The 25,641-nt window shown below is 35.9% G+C and overlaps 1 protein-coding gene across 1 annotated transcript in view; it reads right to left on the bottom strand.

Moving 5' to 3' along the window:
• LOC134790803 (cAMP-dependent protein kinase catalytic subunit 3) overlaps nt 1-22,212 on the bottom strand; it is a 48,908-nt gene extending 26,696 nt beyond the window's left edge. The window contains exon 1 of the mRNA XM_063761759.1: nt 21,821-22,212. Within this exon, the coding sequence (XP_063617829.1) occupies nt 21,821-21,995 (175 nt within the window). The 5' untranslated portion in view covers nt 21,996-22,212. The remainder of the gene's footprint in view (nt 1-21,820) is intronic.
• Nucleotides 22,213-25,641: the final 3,429 nt, after the last annotated feature.

Here is a 25,641-nt window from a genome sequence, read left to right as displayed (position 1 = left end):
CGGGTAATTCGTTTACTCTTAAAATAAACAAAAATACATAAACAGCACATTTTTATGATCATTAAAGATCAAAACTGTACACCGCCGTGCATGATTGTGCGTTTCAAAACAAACAATATTTCTACGTATGACGTATAGGTTTACAAAATGAAAATGTTTTGCCTATGAGTATACCCTCTCGCATTGCATTAACTGAGTCAGTATTGATGTTTGTTGCTTGTTGCTATGACCACTAATGACGATATATGATATAATATGTATGGAATAATATGTGTGATTAGTTTATAGGAGGAATAAATCACAGATCAATGTCATCTCGCTCGAATCTAGAACAGCCTGACTAGGGGTAAGTGTTACAAAGACGGCATGTAATAAGAAGTGTATTGGGTAGGTATTTCCCCCATTAGTTTGTAGTATTCTGTTTCTGATACTTGTTCCTGGGTTCATTGACGTATATCTCAGGACTGGCCATACGGCCAATAAGAATGGGGCCAGTACAGCGGTGTGACACCGCTAATACAACGCGATTGGTGAATGAGTTCGCGCGCGTTATCGGTCGCAACTAGTTGCTTTAGACGGGTTATTCCCACTCTAGTTACCACCAAGTTCTTACCAGTACCACCAACTCGGTTTCATTTTAATTTTTTTTTCGCCTTTTCGATATTGGTTCCATAGTAAAAGTTGTTCAGTATGACTTACATATTTACCCTGTAAATTATTGCAGGTGACTATAAAAAACAACCTGTATTTATAATGTTTTTATTAGTTTTGTAATTTAACAAAATTTTGGTGGTAACCACTGAGAAAAAAAATCCCACCTTTTACCAGAATTATTATTTTATGGGAATTTTTATTCCCAGTAGTTACCACCAAACCGAGTTGGTGGTAACTACTGGGAATTATTTTTCCCAGTAGTTACCAGTGGTAAAAGGTGGGAAAAAAATTCCCAGTAGTTACCACTGGTAAGAACTTGGTGGTAACTAGTGGGAATAACTCCTTTAGACTGCACGATTGGCTCGAAATCTTGAGTGACACCGTTGAACTAGTACTATTTTTAGTGCCCGTAAGGTGTGTCCTGAGCTCTCCTGAGATATACGTCGATGCCCTGCTTAGGGACCTCTAACCTGTCAACACAATAAATCCTCATATTTCTATACCTAAAAGGTCGGAAACGTTTTTCATTGCCGCCTGATGAGTATCATGAGTAGGTATGTAGGTATATTATATTATATATTACGTATGGAAGTAAGTGTATTTAAAATTGAATTAAATAAAGCGCACATTTGCAATGCCAATCAAACAATGAAGCAATTTGTTCGAATAAAGTTGTTATACAGTCTATTGATTTAACAAGGCGATCGCACCGGCCCAATGGCTACAAGGGGCAAGGTCACTCAATCAACTTTTTTGTTCTTTGTCTCCAATGAACAATGAGCCGCCACGCCACGTGCACCCGTCGTGGTGACAAACCTCCTAAATGCTATTATTTTACCTCCAACGCCATGTTACACTTATTAACATGAATAACCTGCCATATTTTACATACACTGTTTTGTTTTATTGTTGCCGTCTTGCTAACGCAAATCAGTAGCCACTGACGCAAATGTCTCTCATCCCCGCGTTACAGCATCAACCGATACTCTGCCAACGATGATTTAAAAAACAGTAACAATAAGTGTTCAGTGAACAAAGTTTTGTACAAACACTAAAAATCTATTGTCTGATTTTATTAGGTAACCATTTTGTCACCATACATTATTAATTAATTACAAACGAAATGTTCTTAGTCATGCCTGGCCTGCGCTTTCGACTTTAAATTTAAAAAAATTAACACTATTTTCAATCAATTTTTGGTTCGATCTCGGCAACGCCTCACTAAGCAATTAAGCATGGCTACTGCCACTGCATATCCCAAGAAGGTAATTATTATGAACTACTGGCAGTGTAATCTAATAGGTTTTTTATATCATTGTATCTTTGAATAGATGCTGAATAAATCAAGAAGTGAAGTAATTTATAAAGAACGAATCAACGAAGCAATAAACAAAATTCTTTCTAGTTGGTGACGTATGTACGCAACTGTTTCTGTCTACTCGACAAAACTTATTTACCAAACCACGCTTGACAAGTGTCATTTATTAAAAAGCTTTTATTTTAACACATTAATCGTTGGTCAGTCTCTGACCACACCCACTATGGCTACCTACCGGCGGCGCGGCGTATGAAAATATCGTTCGGGATCCCAAAGCCTGTTTCACTTAGATTTCCGTCAAAGGTGGTATCCTAAGAATGCGAGGCAGTAGGAATTGGGTTCCATGGATGCCTTGCTACAGTTAACTATGGTTCTATTTTTCTATAACATACTTAATAGAAAATATATAGATAACATTGAAACGTGACAATATATTAGGCTCGTTTTGTGAAAATGTTTATCAATTTTAATACCAACCATTAAGTTCGAGGATATTATACATGCTATTAATATAAATTCAGTACCTAAATATGCACGTCATAATGTATGATTACCACTGAGTAGGATTAAGTAATGTAGGTAGCTACATAAACAAATAATCAGGTGTCGCCTTGCACTAACCGCAACATTACCGCCTGATGTTGGTAATAGTATTGTTGCTTCCGATTCTTCGATTATGGTGTTTTTACAGCGGGTCAACAGTTGCACTCTACAGCGCACAATCTAAAGCTATCTTTTTCTATAGCCTCTACTAAAAAAGACTGACCATACTACTATAGAAATACTTGAATGTAGCCGATGTACAAAGAGGAAATATTAAAGCTTAAAGTTAGATATCAAAATAGGTAGTCGACTTACTTAGTACCCCTAACGGCAGGGCCTAACTAGCAATACTTTGCTCGGGCGTTTACGAGTTAACGACCCCGTTTTGGTCATGGACCAAGGCATTTCCGGACTGTAAAGTAGTCACATACTTTACAAAGTACATACCTTCCGAATCGTAGGTATCGTCATGGACAGGAAAATAAACATTTGGAACCAGTCCAATATGCCAATCCAGTGCTTCGATGCATAAAGAACTACTTTTAAAATAATTTAATTATACAAACATAATGTCAGCCGTTTTTGGATTTAAAAGGTTTTGATTACATTGAGCGCTGCCACGAAAAACACAAGTAATTTTGTTTCAAGTCTATCTTCACGCTTCACTGGAAACAAATGCCAATTTAATCAGCGAGCTAATAATAAAACGTGTAACTTATCGAAGGCAAAATCATGGCCAGTCCTTTCAATCGGCTACCAAGTACATAGCCTATTATTCAGAGCAACGTGTTTGTCTTTAAATATCACAAGCCACTAATATAAGTAAGTACCACCCTGAACTATAAAAGTACAAATTATATATGAAAGTAAATATATAATAAATGTACTTATATTAATAAATAAAAAATATATAATATAAATATTATTTGTAACATATACTTGTACATATTATGGAATGAATGCGAATTGCGAACGATTTATATTGATTGTAATGATTGCTTGTGGACTAACATAATAAAGTCTATTACGTTTTATGACATAACAGCGATTACCTTACAGCAAGCCGCGTTAAGCATGTGGTATCCGTCTACTATGCACTTTATGATGTAGATATATACCTATATAGTATAAGTCGATATGTAACACTGTTTACGTTAGGGGCTGTCCATAAATTACGTCATCGATTTTTGACGATTTTTGACCCCCCCCCCCTATAATCATCCAAAAATCATGCTTCAAATGACCCCATTTCCTCCTACTTTATGCTACCGTCATCCGATGTCCAGACCCCCCCCCCCTAATTTGAAATGACGTAATTTATGAATAGCCCCTTAGGTACCTACCTGTCTACTGCTTATTTGCACTTATACGGGTTTAAGATAAAACAATATTTAGTTAGTTTTTTTTTTTTGTATTTGCAGTTGTTCGACAAATTATACAGGATGTTTTTTATTACCGGCAATATTTTGCGAGATGCATATGTAGGTTAAACTGAGCATCTTCTACTATGAGACCAACCCCGATCTCGCGGGAAAAAATTGGCTGTTTCATACATTTTGTGATCAGATGTTGATGTTTTCTGTGGAAGAGCCAATTTTTTCGCGATTTCGGGGCTTACCCCGAAATATGGGCCTTATCACATAGTAAAAGTTGCTCAGTATGATTTTCAGTTTTTCTAACAGGTTATACTGATTTTTTTTAGCGGAAGTGAAGTTAGTTTCGTGACGAAGGTGAAGGTTCTAAGGTTTTTTCATGTTCCCTGTATCGCGTGCCATTTAGATCAGGAATAAGTCAAGAGTGACTGCTACATGCGATGTTGACTCACAACTTATTGAACCGATGACCTCAACCTCGTCCTTGTGGCTTGTACTTCTCAATAATCAAGTTCAAGACTACCGTAAAAGAACTAGTTTACTTAATGGACAAAAGACAAATATAGTTTAATTTTACGTGTATCATATTATGCCAAATAAAGGTTAGGATTGTTCAGTTCAAAAGAATACGAACATGTTTATTATACGCGAGTTTTCATTTTAAGGGCCCATATAACCATTCCAGTCGCAGAATCACAAAGTGGTAACTAAATGTCAGATGTGTCGTAACAGAGTCCACACAATGTGTCTAGAATTGTTTCGAAACAAAGTGTCGTCGCCGTGTCTACACTTTTCCGTAACAAGGTGTCGACACATTTGTGTGCACTTTGCGTGCGGTTTGCGACTAAATCTGACAGCAAATTTGTGACAGCAAATGTCAATATAAAATACCTCTTGAAAACCAAGGTTTGTCAAACTACTATTAGTGTCTCGTGTGCTCGTAATTCTAGTAAGTCATCATGGGCAATGCAAATGATAATAGTCGACCGAAACCATATAAACACCCAACACCCGTCAACCTTTTACAGAAACGTTTTTAAAGAAATGCAATAAGCTACTTAGGTCAGGCAACGAATGCTCCAAAAGTTGTAGAGGGAAATGCTCGGAACACAATTTTTGACTCCGTAACTCGGTTTGACAAGTTAGGAGGTGAACATATCAAAAGTCCCTGGCCGTAGCCCTTGAGCGGGGGGGAGAGAGGGGGCTTTGAAGGTCCCATTTTCCGGTTTTTCGATTATATCTCGGAAACTATGCATCTCAGCGACATGGCCACTTATACAAAAGGAAAGTTAATTTAATTTGTTACAAGTTTATTCAGTCAATTGTTTCGATATGTTGAATAGTTTTTGAGATATCCGCTCTTGAAAGTTTATTTAGGGCTCTCAATTTTATCTTGATATATCTATATCAGTGAAGGTGCTAGGCCGTGTTTGGTATCGTTTTCGTATAAATCTGGGGTGCTGAATCCATTTAAGGTATCACATTGACACCATTCCACAAAATAAAATAAATCTTTTTAGGGTTCCGTACCTCAAAAGGAAAAAACGGAACCCTTATAGGATCACTCGTGCGTCTGTATGTATGTCCGTCTGAATACACAAAATAGTTCTTTACCTATAGATGACAGGAAAACCTATTAGAAATGTGCAGTCAAGCGCGAGTCGGACTTAATGTACGGAACCCTTAATACGCGAGTCCGACTCGCACTTGGCCGGTTTTTTTGAAACTCTTCTTGACGCTTAACCGCTGAACCGATTTCGTTGAAATTTGGTATAGAAATAGTTTGCGTCCCGGAACAGGACATAGGATAGATCATGGTATAATAATATACTCCGCCTGGTACTCCATTCCGAGATTCGCGTATGACCTAACTGACACGCGCCTACGTCATCATGCTGTTTACAGCTTCTCAAACTTTGAAATGTGGGAGAATTTTAACCAACGGTGAAAATTATTTTAACGGCATTAATTTTAAGTTATTCATGTAGAAACATAGTAAAATAAAACAAATCTAATGTATTAAATTAAACTTTATTTATCTATACAAGACAAACGTTTAAAAAACTAATTCACAGTTACACATTAATTACCAAGCTTACGACGTGAAAAGTTTGGAAAACACTGCGACTGCTGACACTGAGCGAGAAGGAAATAACAATTAACACGCGTTCGACAAGGATGACGGTCAGGGCCTGAAGTTATCTAGATCCGAATTGTCAAATGTGCACAGCGCTATCCTGTGTTGCCAGTAGTATAAACAGAATTACCCGAAAGTCTGAAATTTCTTTCGTGAATCGGAAGATATTGCTAACGAGTAATTAAAAATGACGTGTTATTGTAAAATTTAAGCTAAAATACATATAAATGAAAATTATAAAATTATAAAGAAATATTTTAACTTATTAACCATAGGTATAATGTACCCATGTAACATGTTATGTTGAAATAAAGTGGCAATGTTATTGTGACGTAGGCCCGTGTCACTCTGGGAATGGAAGACCATGTTTTATTAGACCATGGGATAGATCTTATAACCAAAATCATCTTTTGAAGGTGTGAAAAGTGGCGTGGAAATTTGTACGGGAAATCAATAACCGCTGAAGCGATTTATATGAAATTTGGGATGGTCTACATCTTTGATTTAGTTAAAAATGATGAAAAAACATGACTTCAAACCTAAACTTAAACAGTATTAACTTCAAGAAGTCAATTCTGAATTCCCCCCTACACCTCATTTCACACCTTTAAAGGATGATTTTTGAGATAACTTATTATATCCTGTCTCGGGACTCAAAATATATGTGTACCAAATTTAAATTAAAACTGTTCAGCAGTTTAAGCGTGAAGAGGAGTTTAAAAGAAAGTATTTTAATAAGTTTATATGTTTCTACTTCGGAATGGTGTCAATGTGATACCTTAACTAAATTTGGTACTGCGAATTTATACGAAAACGATACCAAACATGGCCTCATAGCTTTACTGTTGTAGAAGTCAAAATAAAATTGAGAGCCCTAAATTCTTATTACTTGGCCAAACTTGTGTAGAAGGAAAAGGTAAAATAAAAGTCTTCGGCAGGAATATAAGACACAAATATATATATTTTTTGCGTTACTATTTCATTCATCAAATATAAACATACCTTGATTATACTATTCTAGTGAGATCCTCATAGATAAACAAAAACATTTACTTAAAAAATTACAAGGTCGAAATGTCACGGAACTTGTGAGAGTAATATGTAAAAAATAAAAACTTTTATGACAAAAAAAATCTGGACACAATTTAAGAATCATCCAATTGCGTCGAGGAATCATCTGTATTTTTGCTTGTTTCATTACCTCCTCGCTTCTTTTTTGTCCTTTGCATTCTGTAGCAATTTGTTAGATCTGAAAATAAAGATAACTTGCGTCGTCACGGATGTCGATTTATAGGTTTTAGGGAGTGCAGAATTCGAAAACGATGATCATTTTATAATCCAAGATGGCGGCTACGTATTTTGTCATAAAAGTGGAATCCAAAATAGTCATCATTTTCGAAATCTGCGCCCCCAAAACCTATAAAACGATATCCATGACGACTTTTATGACATAGTGCATTGCCGCCATTTTGAAATTGAAAATGTTATCATTTTCGAAATCTGCGCCCCCTAAAGCCTATAAAACGACATCCATGACGACGGGCCCCGCTTTCGAAAATGATGACCATTTTGGAATCCAAAATGGCGGCCATGCACTATGTCATAAAAGTCGTCATGGGTGTCGTTTTATAGGTTTTGGGGGGCGCAGATTTCGAAAATGATAACATTTTCAATTTAAAAATGGCGGCAATGCACTATGTCATAAAAGTCGTCATGGATATCGTTTTATAGGTTTTAGGGGGCGCAGATTTCGAAAATGATGACTATTTTGGATTCCAAGATGGCGGCCATGCACTGTGTCATAAAAGTCGTCATGTGTGTCGTTTTATACGTTTTAGGGGGCCCCAATTTTGAAAATGATGACCATTTTGGAATCCAAAATGGCGGCCATGCACTATGCCATAAAAGTCGTCATGGGTGTCGTTTTATAGGTTTTAGGGGGCGCAGATTTCGAAAATGATGACCATTTTGGATTCCAAGATGGCGGCCATGCACTATGTCATAAAAGTCGTCATGGATGTCGTTTTATAGGTTTTAGGGGGCCCCGATTTAGAAAATGATGACATTTTGAAATCCAAAATGGCGGCCATGCACTATGTCATAAAAGTCGTCATGGGTGTCGTTTTATAGGTTTTGGGGGGCGCAGATTTCGAAAATGATAACATTTTCAATTTAAAAATGGCGGCAATGCACTATGTCATAAAAGTCGTCATGGATATCGTTTTATAGGTTTTAGGGGGCGCAGATTTCGAAAATGATGACTATTTTGGATTCCAAGATGGCGGCCATGCACTATGTCATAAAAGTCGTCATGGGCGTCGTTTTATAGGTTTTGGGGGGCGCAGATTTAGAAAATGATAACCATTTTGGATTCCAAAATGGCGGCCATGCACTATGTCATAAAAGTCGTCATGGGTGTCGTTTTATAGGTTTTAGGGGGCGCAGATTTTGAAAATGATGACCATTTTGGATTCCAAGATGGCGGCCATGCACTATGTCATAAAAGTCGTCATGTATGTCGTTTTATAGCACAGTGCATGGCCGCCATTTCGGATTCCAAAATGGTCATTATTTTCGAAATCGGCACTCCCTAAAACCTATATATCGACACCCATCTCGACTTTTATGACAAAGTGTTTTGCTACCATCTGCATGCAAGACATTTCTATTATTTTTACGTACAAAAATGGCCCCCTGTCAACTTTCAATCGAGATTTAATCGATAATTTATTCGATTAATATTCAGATTAATTCAATGTCAATCTATGTTAGGTCGACTAAACTAATCGCGATTAAAATTTGAGAATTAACTTTTTTTATTCCATTAATTAGTCGAATAAACAGTTAATCGATTAATGCCCATCTCTGACCACGGCATTTTTACACTTTGAGAATATCTGAAAACAAATCAACACAAGGAGCCATTTTGCAAATCCAGTAACATACCAGTAACTTTGTTATTACTTTAACACAGAGTCGACACAAAGTCGAAACATTGCAACTACTTTGTGACTGCAATATTTCTCAGCCTTAAACCATATTTATACATCATAATTAACAAGTTTCGTAGTATGTAAAGCGTTATTTCTGTTATTTAAGTATAGTATACGCATCGAAGTACTAAAAATGCTTCAAATAATATAGTTATGAACACAGGCACTGAGAAGTAAACAATTTCATTTCCGGCTAAACTAAAACAATGTGGTGGCGCGTTGATTATATTACACTTAGTTTATCAAATCACTCGAGCAGTTTAATTCCCCATAATAATTTAAGTCCTATTGTAATATAAATGCAAACAATATATAATTACGTCTTGTAATCCGTTTTAGAGATGGCGTATTAATGTCACTTATTTTTATTTAAGTATTTTTCCATCTGACAGTTTCCATTTGACAGGAACAAAATGAACGAATGAACGAATGATTTTGGCATAAAGTAGTCGCAAACCCGAAACAATGTGTGCACACGGCGACCACACTTTATGTCACTTTGTGTCATGTGTCGACCCTTCCCCATTTCTGGTAACTGTGTCGACACGGCGACGACTCTGCGACTGGAATTGTGACCGAAACAGACGGTGTCGACACAAGATGTGTCAACACCGCGTCGTAACGGCGACTGGAAATGGTTGTATGGGGGTCGCATGAAGTAATTTAATATTGAAATAGTTTAAATAAAGCGATTATTTATATTTGTTAATTACTTATTTTAATACTAAATAATTGTGTATTTCAGAGTTCATGACACACCCGAAGACATTTCTGAAAAAATGCAAGTGGTTCTTTCACACGCTGATTGTTGATAACTTGATACCACTTTTCCCATGAGTAAACAATTTTATTGAGTATACATAAGTTGTGATTTATACGAGTAGGTACATTAGCCAATGTGTCTGTGCACTCAGTTGTATGCAAGTGAGTCCCTAATATGCTAATAACGGGCGGGTAAACAATGAATGTTTAATCAGTCTACAGTAGCGAGGTGATTTATATTCATGTGCGGCCTACAGCGGCTACACCTATAATACTATACCTACCTATGTATTGCCGCCTAAACCTTACTAAAAGGAAATACCAAATAAAAAAAAGAAAGCATTTACATAAAAGAGAGTCACATAGTGTCCTTCGGATATGCCATCATGTTACCTACTCGCAATTAAAATGTTTATTTATTACACAAATTATGTAATGGCAATTGCAATGTACGTAAGTACAGTAATTACATGGTATCACTGTGAAAGAAAGAGAATAAGAAAAGACAAAGCGCTACCTAAATGTAATTCTAGATTAATCATTTTAATTTCGAGCTTTATTTTTTCCCTGAGTTAATTACTCAAAGATATTGACGTATAATATACACATTATACAATACGCAGGCAAGCCTTAGATCCGGTGCGGTGTGAACATTTCTTTAAGAAGACATTTTTACCGCGTTTCCCGACAAATAGGAGAGTTTCGTTTCACCGCCAGCTACTTAAACGTAAGCGGAATCGGATACACGCATTGTTCACGTAATTTATGTACGTAAATAAGTGCCTTTCTTTACTGTCTTCAACGAAAGATTTATATATTGTGCGGAAACATAAGTTCCAAAGTTTTATCACAAATACCTACTGTTCAACAGTCTATTAACTTTAGTATGTCAATTTACAATTCGAGGTTGTCGTTCGATTGAATCATTAGTTCATTACACTCGAATTAAAGTCTGCTTTGCCCTGGAATAAATGAGGTTTATTAGATTGTTTCCTATCGCCAAAAGTGCGTACTAATTATATTTTGGCTCACTAACTCGCTATTTAGCAGCTGGTGATTTTTCGCTACCTACACTAAGGGCAAGTGCCAGGCTAGAATATTCGCGCATATTCTGTTTCGTACATAGTACTACGAGTATCTAAGCCTATTAATAAATGTGTTTCTTCCACCTGCTTTCATCTTTCAAATTATATAGATAATCTAAATTAACTACTCTTTATTAAAAATAAGGCTAGATTGCCTCTATTGCTGCACACGTTCCTAAATTTACAAAACTTCGAATAGCTTATAAATAACATAAATAGAAGGCTGTTATGATAATCTCTGGATGTTATTGCTAGTATAAACGGTTATTAGTGTTATGACGTAATCTTGAATAAAACAAAATCCCTGTTTACACTGGTAAGACTTCCCTAGAGTTCTCTGCACCGGACCCGCGCCGAGCACGTGTTGGCCGCTACGCAAATCACTCATAACAATGTTAAATATATCAGTTTTCCTCCCACTCAATCTTTATTCTGAAAACCTATCCAAGAATGACCTGTATTATTATGGCTTCGACGAAAGAATTATCGAGGCACCGGCTATGTCACGACGAAGTCGTTAGTGCTTCTCCAGTGCCATTTAGAATGTAGCTGTCTCCGTTAATTTACTTAAATTTAATATAAAACTACAATCCTTGTTAGAAAATTAAAACGGGAGTACTTCGTACCTACATATAGATGCTAATAATTACTGTTTTTCGGGTTTATTTGATACGTTAACACATTCGATAATTAACAGTAACACATTGGCAGATATGCAATAAGGTTCATGAATGGTCAATTAACTGGTAATAAGTAAGCAAAGAGTTTAATAATGGTAAAAATAATCTGCTTATTCAGGCATTGCAATGGCATTTCATTGTTTTAAAACTAGTTCGAACTCAAAGACTTAAAAAAACGGTACACATTTTGCAAACCTTGCAATTCTAGTTTCTACCCATCTTCTTAACTTTCGTTATGGTAATGTAGTGTCAATTTAAAAATTGGACAGCGCTACTGAATTTCTAATGCAATTTTTTATGTTATTGCTAAAATGTCATCATCGCTTTGATTTGAATATGATTATTTTGGTATCTGTTAATTTTGAACATGAGAGGTACCATATCGTACTCGTACGTCAGATCCACGCTCATACTAAAATCGTTCCAAGAAAAATACATCCGCCATTGCGCTGGTGCCGCTATAACAGTCATCTTTTGATAAATGAACAGTAAAATTATGTTAATCAATAAATTGTTTATTTATTACTTCCATGTACTTACCCACTATAGTTCACGCATAATGTAACATTAGCAATAAGATTTTCTCAATAAAGTATTCTTATTCTATTCTTATTCTTACTATATTTAGTGAATCATTTTAAAGTTCCGTGGTGACATAGTTTACCTAAGGTGTATAAATAATGTCTACAATAAAACATATCCACTTTATACACATGCTTCTGGAAAAATACTTTAGCCACGATATGTCTTCAAATGCATATACCTATTGATCGTAAATGTCAACGTGGAAAGAAAATAATATTGAAAAATAAAATATTAATAACAAGAAAAATAAAATTGCAATTGTACTATAAGTATTACCTTCTGTTTTTATTATTCTTGTAGTTTTACATTTAATTTCAGTATTACCTACTAGTAAAAAATGCGTAGTGAAATAAGTACATAAGTAGGTACATCTTATTACAATTTATCTAAGTGTATCTGCCGATTCCGCCGATAGGTACAGTACTGAATATAAGCACTGAATACAGTTGCATTTTCCCATCTTGATTAATTAAGACATGAATTTTTGATAGCCGTTGGCAAAAACATATCGTCGTGGCGTTGTACAATGAAAATTACAAAAATATAGCTACATAAAACGCGCGTCGCTGTAATTCTCTTGTTAATTTATATAACATTAAAAAGATGACGAGCATTTTCTCAGAAGTGTGGGCGTTTACCCACGTGGGACCGTATGTAGGTCGCCTAAATTTGCCGGAAGGGGGAACTCTTTTATATTTTATTGGCTATTTTGGGTTCGCACAAGTCAACCTCATTATCGTCAATATGTATGCCAGTAAGTGGATACTCGACCCCATCCTATTGATCATGCTATGAAAATAGTTTGGTTTTTATAAATGTCCTATAGCTACTGATGCCATAAAGCTGTAAAATCAAGGGTTTTTTTTACATATACATATAGGTAACACTCATAATATAAAAATCACACTAAAAGAGAATCAAACATTATGAAATCGAATGGAAAGCATATTTCTTTTATGGAAGTGTGAGAAATTTAATGCAATACAAATTTCCGCCGGCGTGGCCTGTCTTCGCTTTCAAGTGTCTGTCCCAAACATTTCTCTTTTCCGTCACCGCGCGCATACGGCCGAGTTCTTCAATTATGTAGTCTTACGCAACGATTGATAATCGATTACAACGCCAATTTCAAATCCAAGAAACAAAGATCAAACCTGTTCCGATAGCAATTACGATGCTCTCTTAAAATTGTTAGGTATACTCTATATGTTTTAGGTACTCATTTAATATAAAAATTTTATATTGTAATATATAAAACCTCGTGCCAAATGGCTTTAACTATGTCAGGCATTTTTTTTATTTAGTTTTTATTACCGACATGTCCCCACATACAAATGCCATTATTACATGCTAATAATATTTCGTAGGTAGGTATAATTTTCTACCGTTTTACATTATAAATTGGCTATATTCCGAAGCTATATTCAATGTCACTGGTGTACTAATCAGAGAAAGTTGATGTCGACTGCGGAGTAGACGGATCGCGTAAAGCGTGGAAGTGCTCCTTGGCATTATGTAAGTTTGCTGAGTATACCTAATGGCTACGCACTAAATCAATTTCACGCGTCTAAATGAAAACAAACGACTTGCGAAGACGAATTCTCTTATACCTTAAGAAACTTAACATTGTCAAATGCACGTTTATTGTTCATCTGTTGAATAGTAAAACTGTAGTTCCTTATTGCGTGCTCATGCTTTGTGCACCGGTGCACATACAGAAAATACAGACCCTCTGCGTTTCCTCCATTTTGCTCTGAAATTAGCTTATTAGTAATCTGTCACTTACATGCGTTATAAATCTGTGTAACAAAACAGTGTAAGTAATCAAATTAAATAACTACAAATAAATGATAATAATTCCTTATCAATAGTTACTAATCGTATGCTCTTCAGCCATTTAATTTACGAGCAAATCACATCCCGTGATTTGGTGTTGTAAAAGAGGATTTCCCCCGGGTCTCCCAATTTGGGTGAAAAAGGTGAAAAGAAAGCATAGAGAAATAAAGAAATTTAAAGTTTAACATACACGTAAACAAAATACAGCGAAAATTTAATGGCACCGATAGTTTTTTAACTAAAGTCGCCTCCAGAAACTCGCGAACTAAATTGACATGAGTTTGACATATAAAATGATACCAGGAATAGCAAAGAAAAAATAGACACGGTATATGTCGATAAAATGATATCGATAAGTAAAATATTGCACTTACTACCCATGTCATAATTATTTTATAAAGGGGTCACAAACGATTTCGATTTAGGTATATGAATGTGACGAGGAAAGTGGTTGATTCGATTGTAAGATTATGACGTTACCGATCAAATCTCCTGATTTGCGGTGCGGATGCGAAACTGACAAATTTCAATGTTACTATGCAGTTTGGGGGCAAGTTGTTTATTTCAAGAGCTCTGTTGTCGCAATAAATCTAAAATTGGTGATTTAATTTTATACATGTCGCCGGTAGATGAGATTGATCCATAATTATTTAAATTCTGACCTAATTGACAACTTGAATGTCCAGTTTAGGGACTGGTCTTTACAATCGAGGCAATAGGGATCAGCGAGACGATTAATTTTTTGCGTCCACACCACACAAATTAAATGAGAAATTAATCACATTGTACGAAATATTTGCCCATCTGGGCAGGCCTTATTTTTGTATTTTGAGTCAAAATCACTGTTTCTATGTTATCACCTAAAATTTGTTACTCTAACTGTAAGCTTTCCTAACAAATAAAACAAAATAAATATTAAAATATAGATGGCCAAGCAAATCTTGTCAGTAGAAAAAGGAGCGAAATTAAAAATTTCTATGAGACGATATCCCTTCGCGCCTACCTTTTTCAAATTTGCCGCCTTTTTCTACTGACAAGATCTGCTTGACCAACTATATTTATTTAATTACAATATGTTTATCCAATATCCTATCCTTGTCACTATTACTATAAAATTGCACAATTTTCGAAATACCAAATAACATTTGTAAAATAATTTAAATTATTTAAAGATACATTTTAACTGACCGCGCAACAGTAGCGCCCCTAGCGGTGAATTCTCGCGATAATCTCTAATTCAAACTTTTTTGAAAATATCGACATGAACATCACTGGCCAAACAGTGGTATCATTTGTGCACATTGACCTGCAAATTTGAGGGCTCTCAACTTGATCTTGATATCTATGTCATTTAAGCTACTAGGCCAAGTTTGGTATCGTTTTCGTATAAATCGGGGATGCCGAATTCATTTATGATATCATAATGACACTATTCCGAAGTAAAAATACATAAAATATGAAAAAAATACTTTTTTTTTAATTCCTCTTCACGCCTATAACCGCTAAACCAATTTAGTTCAAATTTGGTACAGAGATAGTTTCAGTCCCAGGGAATAACATAACTTAAGGGTGTGAAAAGGGAGGTGGAAATTTGTATGGGGATCCAATAACCGCTGAACCGATTTAGATAAAATTTGGTATAGAGATATTTTGAGTCCCGGGGAAGAACATAGGATACTTTTTATTAAAAAAAAATCTTTCAGAAGTGAAAAGGAAGGTGTAAGATTGTATGGGAAATCAATAACGGCTGAACCGATTTAGATGAAATCTATGTCTACATCTTTGATTTAGTTGAAAATGATACTAAACTTGACATAGAACCTATACTTAAAAAAATATTAACCTCAGACGTCACCGACCCTTAAAAACCCCCCACCCCCCACCTGCATCAAAAATCTGGGTGGCTCCACTTCTTAAATACATTTTAGGAACACAAAGATTGATTCTACCAAAGGAAATCTCTTATTCAGTGAACGCCGTATTTGACCTTTTTATGGCTTGAGCACACTCCACTATAAGCGATGATTTAAAATTAAACATGCTTTGATCGGCGTTGATAGCCCTCGAGTCCGTCACTCATTCGCATTACCTACCCGTCACTGACAACCGCATAAGGCTGCAAAAGTAATGAAAATCGAAGATTACGACTGAGGATTAAAGCCAAGGAGTTGATATACTAAAATGCAACTAAAAACTCAGTACAAAGTACAAACCTATATTAACAAACATATGAATTATCCCCTTATTCATAAAGCTTAGCAAACTTCTGTTACATATGGCTCTATCTAACAAACAGAAATGTCAAAATGCCGGATAGAAACAAACGATTATCAACGGTTTGTTAAATTTGACAGACATTTATGGATAACACCATAAATCTAACGTTCGGTTTATTGCATATAATGCCCAAGAATAGGATCAAGTACCTACCCATAACTTATCGCTTGCAAACCTATTTTAAGGGCACATAATCTCATAAAATATTTGTGCAATTGTCTTGCCCCTCAGTGAGAGTCATAAAGTTACTCAAGCGGCGTGATGCGCGTGACCCTGTTCCGTCTGGACGCCGGCGCGCCGGGCCGGAGCGACTCGCTCGCACCGCATTGTCTTTTACCTCTTATCTTAATTTGACTGCATAGTCATTGTGAGAAATAAATTTCTCTCAAAAAGATCTCATTAAGGATTTCCTCTTATTTCTCTAGCCTTATGAGCGGCTGTAACTACACGTGCAAATCAGAAGTGTATTTTTTATGTTTCATGCACGGTGGCACAGAACAATCTGTAAACAAGTTTGTCTTATCAGCTTCTTTGGCTCGTGCTGAAATTCGTTTCAAGAATGAGTATTGCTTTCTTTTTTTTCGAACGAGTGAACATTACTCGGACAGTTACTTAATGTTTTATTGATCCATACAGTCATATAAATTAAACATTAGGTACCTAATAGCAGATCGGTGCAACGTAGTCGCAGTGGCACCTGTTTAATAGAGCAAGGATAATTTTATGACTTTGGCATAAACAACACAAATCCTAAATAACGTCTCACGCATGAAGTTTCAATGTTTATCCAAGAACTTTAGTTTATCTCATATACCTATTTAGAAGGACAACTACGTCGTAAATAACCGAATAGAAGTAGAATTTGTGCTCTACAAATAATTGTGAACCAACAGACACCAATTGCATTATCTGAATTATCTCGCGGGGTAATCAAAGCACTCGCCTCGAAAGTGTAAGATAACAAAGTGGTACCTATCGGCCTAGTGATAAAATTCATTTACTAAACTTAATGAATATTTGCCGGTTACCTACAACTCCTTAGGTACTCTATTTGCCACGACACACTGACCCACATATCTGTTTCTAATCGAGCGTGACAATACACAATCGTTCGCGTGCGTTAACTTTACACATTAATTAAATGTATATTTTGCTTTTCTCCTATGAGGAATTTGCAAAGCAAGTGACTTTTCCTTAATAACTGGTCTCAAGGACTCCTAATTGTGCGTTCTGTCAGCGGAACCTAATATTAGCTTGGGCCCGCGCCGTCGTGTTGCAGTCATTACTGCTGTAACTAGAGCGTCGAGTGAATATAATACACAAACTAGATCTGTATTCTAACTGCGAGACGATTTGTGCTCTGTTTCACCTTCACAATAATTCTAGACAGCCAAAGCCGGTGTCACTCACTATGTACCTGAGCCGACTATGGACTACCTGTGCAAGTGTACACTTACGATCACTCATTTATTTCTTATAGGGTTTAACTGCGAAACTCCACGCAACTATAATTGCACATAAAAGTACCTAAAGGCGTGTCTTCCAACCAAATGAATGGACAAACCTGCTCCGATTCGGATCTTTATTTGTAATTTTGGAGCGACTTTCGCCAATCTGTATCCAAATTAAGCATCACGTTTTCGTAACTATTGCAATACATTTTATGCCGTACCTGTGACTTTAAGGTACCTATAATTATACTTAATTTTAATTTTTTTTTGCTATATAGGTAAATAAGCGATGGTTTTCATAGAATGAAATGCAAGAAAAATATTGCATAAAAATCATAAAATGCTTAAACACAGTTTAAATATGTTTGCACATCGTTGGTTAAGGTATGCGATAACCCAAGAGGGCCATAGGTAATTACCTAAGTCACGGGACCAGATAGGTACGTACCGGTACCTTTACAGTATCATAACAATAAATTGTACCATTGCGAATTTACCGGGGCGTTATTCCGAAGGACGAATGTTCAAAACTAGAGCGAAATGTCACGGGGCCTTTTATCCTACTTGTGCAGGTCGATCGCCCTTGGCCCATATCTGCCCCGCAAAACTAGGTCGAGAGGTTGATTAGACCTCGTGCCTTCCAATTGCATCGAGTTTATGCGCTCGATGATAATACTAATAAACAATTTTCGTTATTACGCAAACAAATAACATTTGCAGGGCCAATATTATTGGGTTGAATGTTATTTAGGAATGCTACTTTATTACTGAGAAACATATTGGCTGTAGTAGGTAAAAGGTACATTAATACTACGTAATAATATCATGAACGAGAATTTGTGAGGATGTATGTACCTATGATATTTAAATGCAAAAACTACTACTAGTACAGATTTAAAAACATATTTTATCCTAGAAATCATGCCTCTACTATGGTAATAACTATATTATTAAGTAGATAAATTTCGATTATCACTAGTCAGGTATAATCTGTTTTTAGTGTGATTGGATATTGGGAAGATAGCGCATTTTGTAGCCAAATCTCCGAGTAGCTAGGTATAGGTATTCACGGTCGCCCCACCTGTTGAGACAGCGCTATGGGGCTATTCATAAATTACGTCATTTCAAATTAGGGGGGGGGGGTCTGGACATCGGATGACGGTAGCATGAAGTAGGAGGAAATGGGGTCATTTGAAGCATGATTTTTGGATGATTATAGGGGGGGGGGGGTCCAAAATCGTCAAAAATCGATGACGTAATTTATGGACAGCCCCTATGTGCTATGTATACTTTACGGGGACGTCTCGACGAAAAACCTTAGTAGCATAATTTTAGTACCGTAGAGTTTCGTATCTTTGCCTGCGCTACCTATTTTCGCCTAGTTTGACATAAGTTGCCATTAACAAAATGTTTCTAATGTAAGCCTTACATAAAACTGCTAAATACAAAGTATTTTTTACGGGTGTCAACATTCTTCGAACAATCTGCGGCTAACTTCACACAGTTGACCTTTAGGGAGGTTTTTTCGTGACACCGACCACACGTTTTTTTAAACCAGTGTTTTAACTTCAGTTTTAAACGGTAATACGGACCCGGTAATGTTAAACTTTTTACATGATTATATCCTATAACTATTTCTTTTTCATATGAAACTATTATTTAATGGCTAGCTTACGTTTAGAAGCCACAATTGGATAAAACGTTGGTGAGGGTACTTTGCGTCCATCTTGTTGCCAAATTTCGCCTACCCCTAGGGTTGACAAATTCATTGGTGGGTGACATTACTTGTTTCCAAATTTAAATATTTTCTTATGTTTGGTTATTTTGGTTTACGCTATATGCAAATGTTTATTTCTACTCTTACCGATGTTGAGTAGGTACCAAATAGGTATTTTTATGTCTCACTTTGTGTAAATAAGGTTGATTTGATGTCAATAACGATAATAACAACAATTTTGCAACAATCAAACAATTTTGCTAAAAATAATTACTTTTTTTAACTTATAAACCATTACTCCCCTTTATTTGGTATGTTGGTTAATTTTTGGCAGCCCTAGCTTCATTATAGAAAATGTATGAAAACAACTTCAGACTGTTACCAAACTTCGCCTACTACCCCGTTTTTTAAAAATATGCCTAGTCTGGTGTAGTTAAGGTTCATAGTATATTAGCACATTCCAAGGAGATACGACTTAACATGTGCAAGTCACAGAAAAGTAAGTATTAGCGGCAAGGCGTGCCATAGGCGAAGATTGGGAAAGATACCCAAACATCGCCTATTGCCTTTAGGGCCATTTATTACCAACTTAAGCAATGAAATTCTAAGTTTTAGTGGTGTATACTGATAGTTAGGAGTACTAAAAAACGTTTTTTCGTCTTAACGGATTAAAATGCTTTTAAATTTGAGAGATTTTTTGTGAAAAGTGTCAAAATCCAGGCGAAGATACGAAACTCTACGTAACTAACCCTGATTCAGCATTACTCATAAGTTTACATGGTCAAGTATGAATAACTTTACTTCTTAATTGCATCGTCCTTGAAACTTTATGGTTTAGATTGCTGCCGCAGTGAATGTTTGTGTTGAAAACATTAATTCTAAGAAAAATACCGTCATTATGTAGACCTTCGAATCAAACTTTGTGATACGGTTATACTCTCTAGGTTTGATTACGCGGATGAGGTATATGGTCCACGCTTAGATTAGCACAGAACAACCGCATTACCTATACAAAGAGTCCAAAATGCAACAAACACGAACAAAAACTGTTCTTTTACTATCCAGTACTTTTCCAAAATGTTTCTTAATATCTAGTTCATTTAACTCGACGAAAAGAACAAGTTTTATGCATACCCAAATCGCAATGTTTTGATTATTAATTAGGATGTTACTCCTAGTCGCCCGGCTAGAGTTGCATACTTTCTACGGCACCGGATGTTGCAAACATTATTAACGTAGTCCATTGAAATCAGTAATGTTTATTAGTGTTCGTCTTTAACTAACAGTCTGTCAACGTTAAGTCACGGTAGGTAATTGTGAGGAGCTTTCCATGCAGGCTTTCAATGACTCCGGTCATTTGCGCACGTGTAGTAAGACGGGCTTTCTCTGTTGCAACTTATGGAACATGCCCACTAACTTTTATATGAACTTAGACAACCAACATCATCCATACATAGCGATTGAATTTATAAAAAAAAATATATGATAATAATTCTATGCCTCCTTATCAATCCAGAGACACGACTGTTTTTGACAGCAGATACCTATATAAATACATGATTCACAGGTAAAAACCCATTACGTGTTTATCTATAAAATGTTGAAGATCTCCACCGATTTCTATTTCGTTTAGATATGTATCATGAGTTCAAGAGACCATAGAATCCACTCAGAGATCCAGATTTTACGTAACGGTTGAGGATTAGGGGTCATCCATTAATTAGGTACACCACACGTTTAAGGGAAGGGGTCAAAAACATATGACATGTGTTGACAAGGGGGGAAATATAATACCTAATTCGAACAGCCGATTTCGTTGAAAACAAAATTGCCAAATATGTGACGTCACAATAAGGGGAGAAGGAGGGCATTGCCAAATGTGACCAGGTGTGACAAGGAGGGGGAGGGATTCAAAAAAAAATTGAAAATCGTGTGACGTACCTAATATATGGATGACCCCTATTAAATTTTATAAATTAATTTAAATTTCAAAAAAAGCTATAAATGCCGATTAGGATAAAACCACATAAATCCAACACATATTTAAGTTCGACTGGATTTTGGCGCAACAAGTAACGTTGAATCCTAAAGTAAACGTTACGTTAACCCTTTTCCAGATATAGTGCACCTAGCGACCACATACTCACCAATAGAATTTCAACCTTAGGAATCCTATTTAGGGTTCATACTCGATTAGTCTTTCGGGAAAAATTAATTGTCATTAAATGAATCATCAAAGCTGCATAAATTTTAATATAATTATTTGCATTTTTTGGAAAAACCTTGTAGTTTGGTGCGGCCTGGAAAAGGGTTAAACAAAATAGTACAGTTTTTTTAAACAATACCGCCAAAGGAACATACAGAAAATTTAGCCTGAAAGTCAACATGGAAAAATGTAAAACAAAAAATTACCTATGGTTTTAAGGATTTGTAGGTCATCCAGCTCATACTCCTTCTCCTCCTCAGAAAACTCGGACTCCGTGGTGGTGGAGTCCTGCTCCTCCGTAGACGACATGGACAGCGAGCGCACGTCGGAGCTCAGGTCCGAGCTGCACTCCCGCACCAACTTCGCACTGGCCATCATCATTTCTAATTGTTTTTACACCAACTTAAACCCTTAATTTTTTCAGTACTTCAATTGTTATTCGTTTTCAGCATAATCCAAGTTTTTTTTTCACTACTGAATAAATATTCTTTTATTTCAATATGATTTTCTTGATGAGTTAATTTTTTTAAGTATCAACTCTGTAAAGTCGATGAAAGCGCGCGGAAAACTAAAGAGAAATCGCGACGACAACGCGTTCTCTCACCGGTAGCTAGCGCTTTACTGGCCCGCGCGCTCGTCTGACGGCCCGACCGCTCTCGGGAATCAAAACAGAACAGTAGCCGGCGCACCGCGGGCCTACTGTAGGCGGCGGAAATTCATTTCCACATGCTACTTACTGCACTATCAAAGAAATGTCATCGTAAAATGTATACTAAGTAGGTATCACTCAGGTACCGCACTGTGATCATGCGTGACCGCTCTCCTTCGCAAAACAAACAAAAGATAATATAAAGTTTCAACTTTATTGGGCAACCAGCGCGGTACAAAGAAATATACAAGGATTATTATAAATGTAACCTAATATTAATATCACTGTAAAATCCGATATATAAGTACTTAATTTTTAAAAGAATAAATATGTCTATGTCTATTTTTAAGTAGGTATGTCTACCTTAATGATATACAAAACAATACATATATATGTAGGACTGTAGATACGAGTATGTATACCTATTACCTGTTACTAATATACACATAATAACAACCTATATATTTACAAGTATTTCTAGTAATAAAAAATATAAGGCATAATGGGGTACTAATACTAATACAGTAACTTTTCTTTCCCTCCTGAACTTTTTACAGTGATTCGTATCAAACGTCGTTACGAAATTGTATATACTGTCGAATTGTATGTTGTATGAAATAGCGTGCTGCCCTCCAATATGCGCCACCAGCACGCGATATTAAATTATTAGGGAACTCAACGAATCTTTTAGACTCAATTATCTACAAGGTTATAAAGCGCACCATTAAAGAATTAATATATTATCGGATCCTGTTTGACATAATTAATGAAAGTCATAATGTAATGACTAATGACTGTCAGATTATCATTAGTCATAATTCTGAAACCGTTAAGTTTTCAGGACTTTCGTAAGGTTGTCCTATAGATAGTTTTGTTTTATGGCAATCCTGAAAAGCTACGCGTCTCTGAGAAAAACTAAATTATGACTTAAAACTTTATGGGAAACAATAGAGACCCATATGTTATACTTAATTGATACGAAAATAAAGTTTTAATTTTTAACATGAGTTCATCATGGTACTAGTACTACAGGACAAGAAATGACAAGGTGTGGCGAGTTGTCAACAAATTTCTATAAACAAGAGCGTTTGATGTCACTGCCATATTTCGTTCTGTGAAATTCGGTGCAGAGTAAGCTTCGACGAGCTCGGCTTAGTGGAAACTCTATGTAAATATTTGTTAATTAGACATCAAAGACAGCTTTGAACTAGCTTTTTGGTATCAGTAACGGTATTGGTGGCATCAGACTCATCAGAGGGCATTCTACATGCACTTTGTGATTTCTAAATAAAACGTAAGGTAAGCATCCTTCGAGCAACACCGGGAAGGGAGACGGCATTCGTACTATTTCCCCTCTACCGAAGCATAGGTACAACTGTACCTATGGCGATGCGTGTAGTGTGTAGTCACTCATCTGTACACAAAAAGAGATCGAGGTTTGCAAGATTTGTCTTTAACGTGTGTCATTTTCTATGTACATATTTGTGTCGTCATTACAGATTGGATCTTGTATGTAATGAGTGAAAAGTGTGACTGTGTGCACGTTTCCCCCCGCAAAAAATGGCAGAATGATTTGTACGGTAAGATATCGCTTGAGCTCCTCCCTTCCGACATGTCGGAAGCCGGCGTTGCTCGAAGTAAGCATCGCTACAAGAAAACAATATTCGGTGTATAACCAGCTTATGGTCCCATGTTCTGTGTATAAGCAACTTAAAGTTATTGCATGTTATAATATTTCGCTAATGATACCTTCCTAGTCATAAGATATTGGACTTTTAAAACTGAGAAGACAAGTTACTGATTAGGTACGTTAACAGTTTTGATAAAATACCTGTTTAAAATTTACATCATAAATAAAACCAGTAGGTAAATGGTTAAAAAGTAAAACAAAATAAAACATGCCCCCACACCCCAAAGGTTAACATTATACAACACAGTTTATCAGTCAGTGAGAACATGTCCGAAGTTCAAACTGTAATAAAAATATTGCAGTTATAAATTAATACTTTAACGCCATCACACCTGTACAACGTGTTTACGAGTAGGTACAGCAAAGTCGTGTTTAAAGTATATGTGACGTCTCCGGCAAAAAATCACCTATATTATTTACGACATTGAGTACAATTCTTGAAATCGCCACATACATAATTAAGTAAAAACAAACACTCCATATGAGCAAGATGATCCACAATTATAAGGTTATCGCAGTAGACAAAGCAATCGTAATATCGTTAAAACCCCGATGTTTGAATAAAAAATATTCAGAATAATACAACTAAGACGTATTACTACTAGCCTAGCCTCCATGTGCGTTGTAGTGAATTAACTCATTGACATTGTAGTAAATTGCTGTGAAACTAATAATTACTCATTGGTATATTTGACGACCGGTCTGGTCTAGTGGATAGTGACCCTGTCTGCTAAGCCGATGGTCCTGGGTTCGAATCCCAGTAAGGGCATTTATTTGTGTGATGAACACTAATATTTGTTCCTGAGTCATGGTTGTTTTCTATGTATATAAGTATGTATTTATCTATACAAGTATGTATATCGTCGCCTAGTACCCATAGTACAAGCTTTGCTTAGTTTGGGGCTAGGTTTGATCTGTGTAAGATGTCCCCTAATATTTATTTATTTTATTTTATTTATTATTTATATGTTTGAATCATGTATGCATCATTTAGGTACTGTAAACAAATAAAAACAAAAAATACTCAATTCTAGCGGAGCGCGATAGCAATCTTATCTGCTATGGGTAAAAATATGCACCTATAGACGTCAACATTCAACAGCCACGTTTACATAAATATATTGAGATAACTTGATAACTGATAAATGAAAATGTGACTTTATCTCCGGACACTTCAAAATTACTGTAGTGCTCTTACTTTCGAGTGTTGCAATCGATTCTACTATCAACGCAGCGCTTTATTTACGTATAAACCTATACTATCCATAATTACATCTCTTATATACAACATAACAGCATCTCTTTTGGTAAACAATAATTATATATTAAGGCTTACAATATTTACAACTTCTATTTATATTTAAACGTACGATAAATCGGCTTGACGATAGGGCTTATAGCTCTGCGACAACCGATCTTTAAATACAACAAGTACTTATAACATAATTTACATAACAACCCTTTAACTTTTTAACCGGTATACTTTCGGCAAGACACGGCTACGCAATTTTTATTTGTTTTTCTTTTTAATTTAATCGTGGCTATTCATCTCACCTTACATATTTGCACATGTACCTACGGCTCTCCAACTGTTTGCTTTCTATTATGCAACACGAATGTTTGGGTGAATACTGAATAGTATTCACCCAAACATTCGTGTTGCATACCTTAAATGCCAACATAATTTT

Source organism: Cydia splendana, chromosome 5 (genome assembly GCF_910591565.1).
Source record: "Cydia splendana chromosome 5, ilCydSple1.2, whole genome shotgun sequence".
Lineage (NCBI taxonomy): Eukaryota > Metazoa > Arthropoda > Insecta > Lepidoptera > Tortricidae > Cydia > Cydia splendana.
This window is presented reverse-complemented; position numbering and strand designations above follow the sequence as displayed.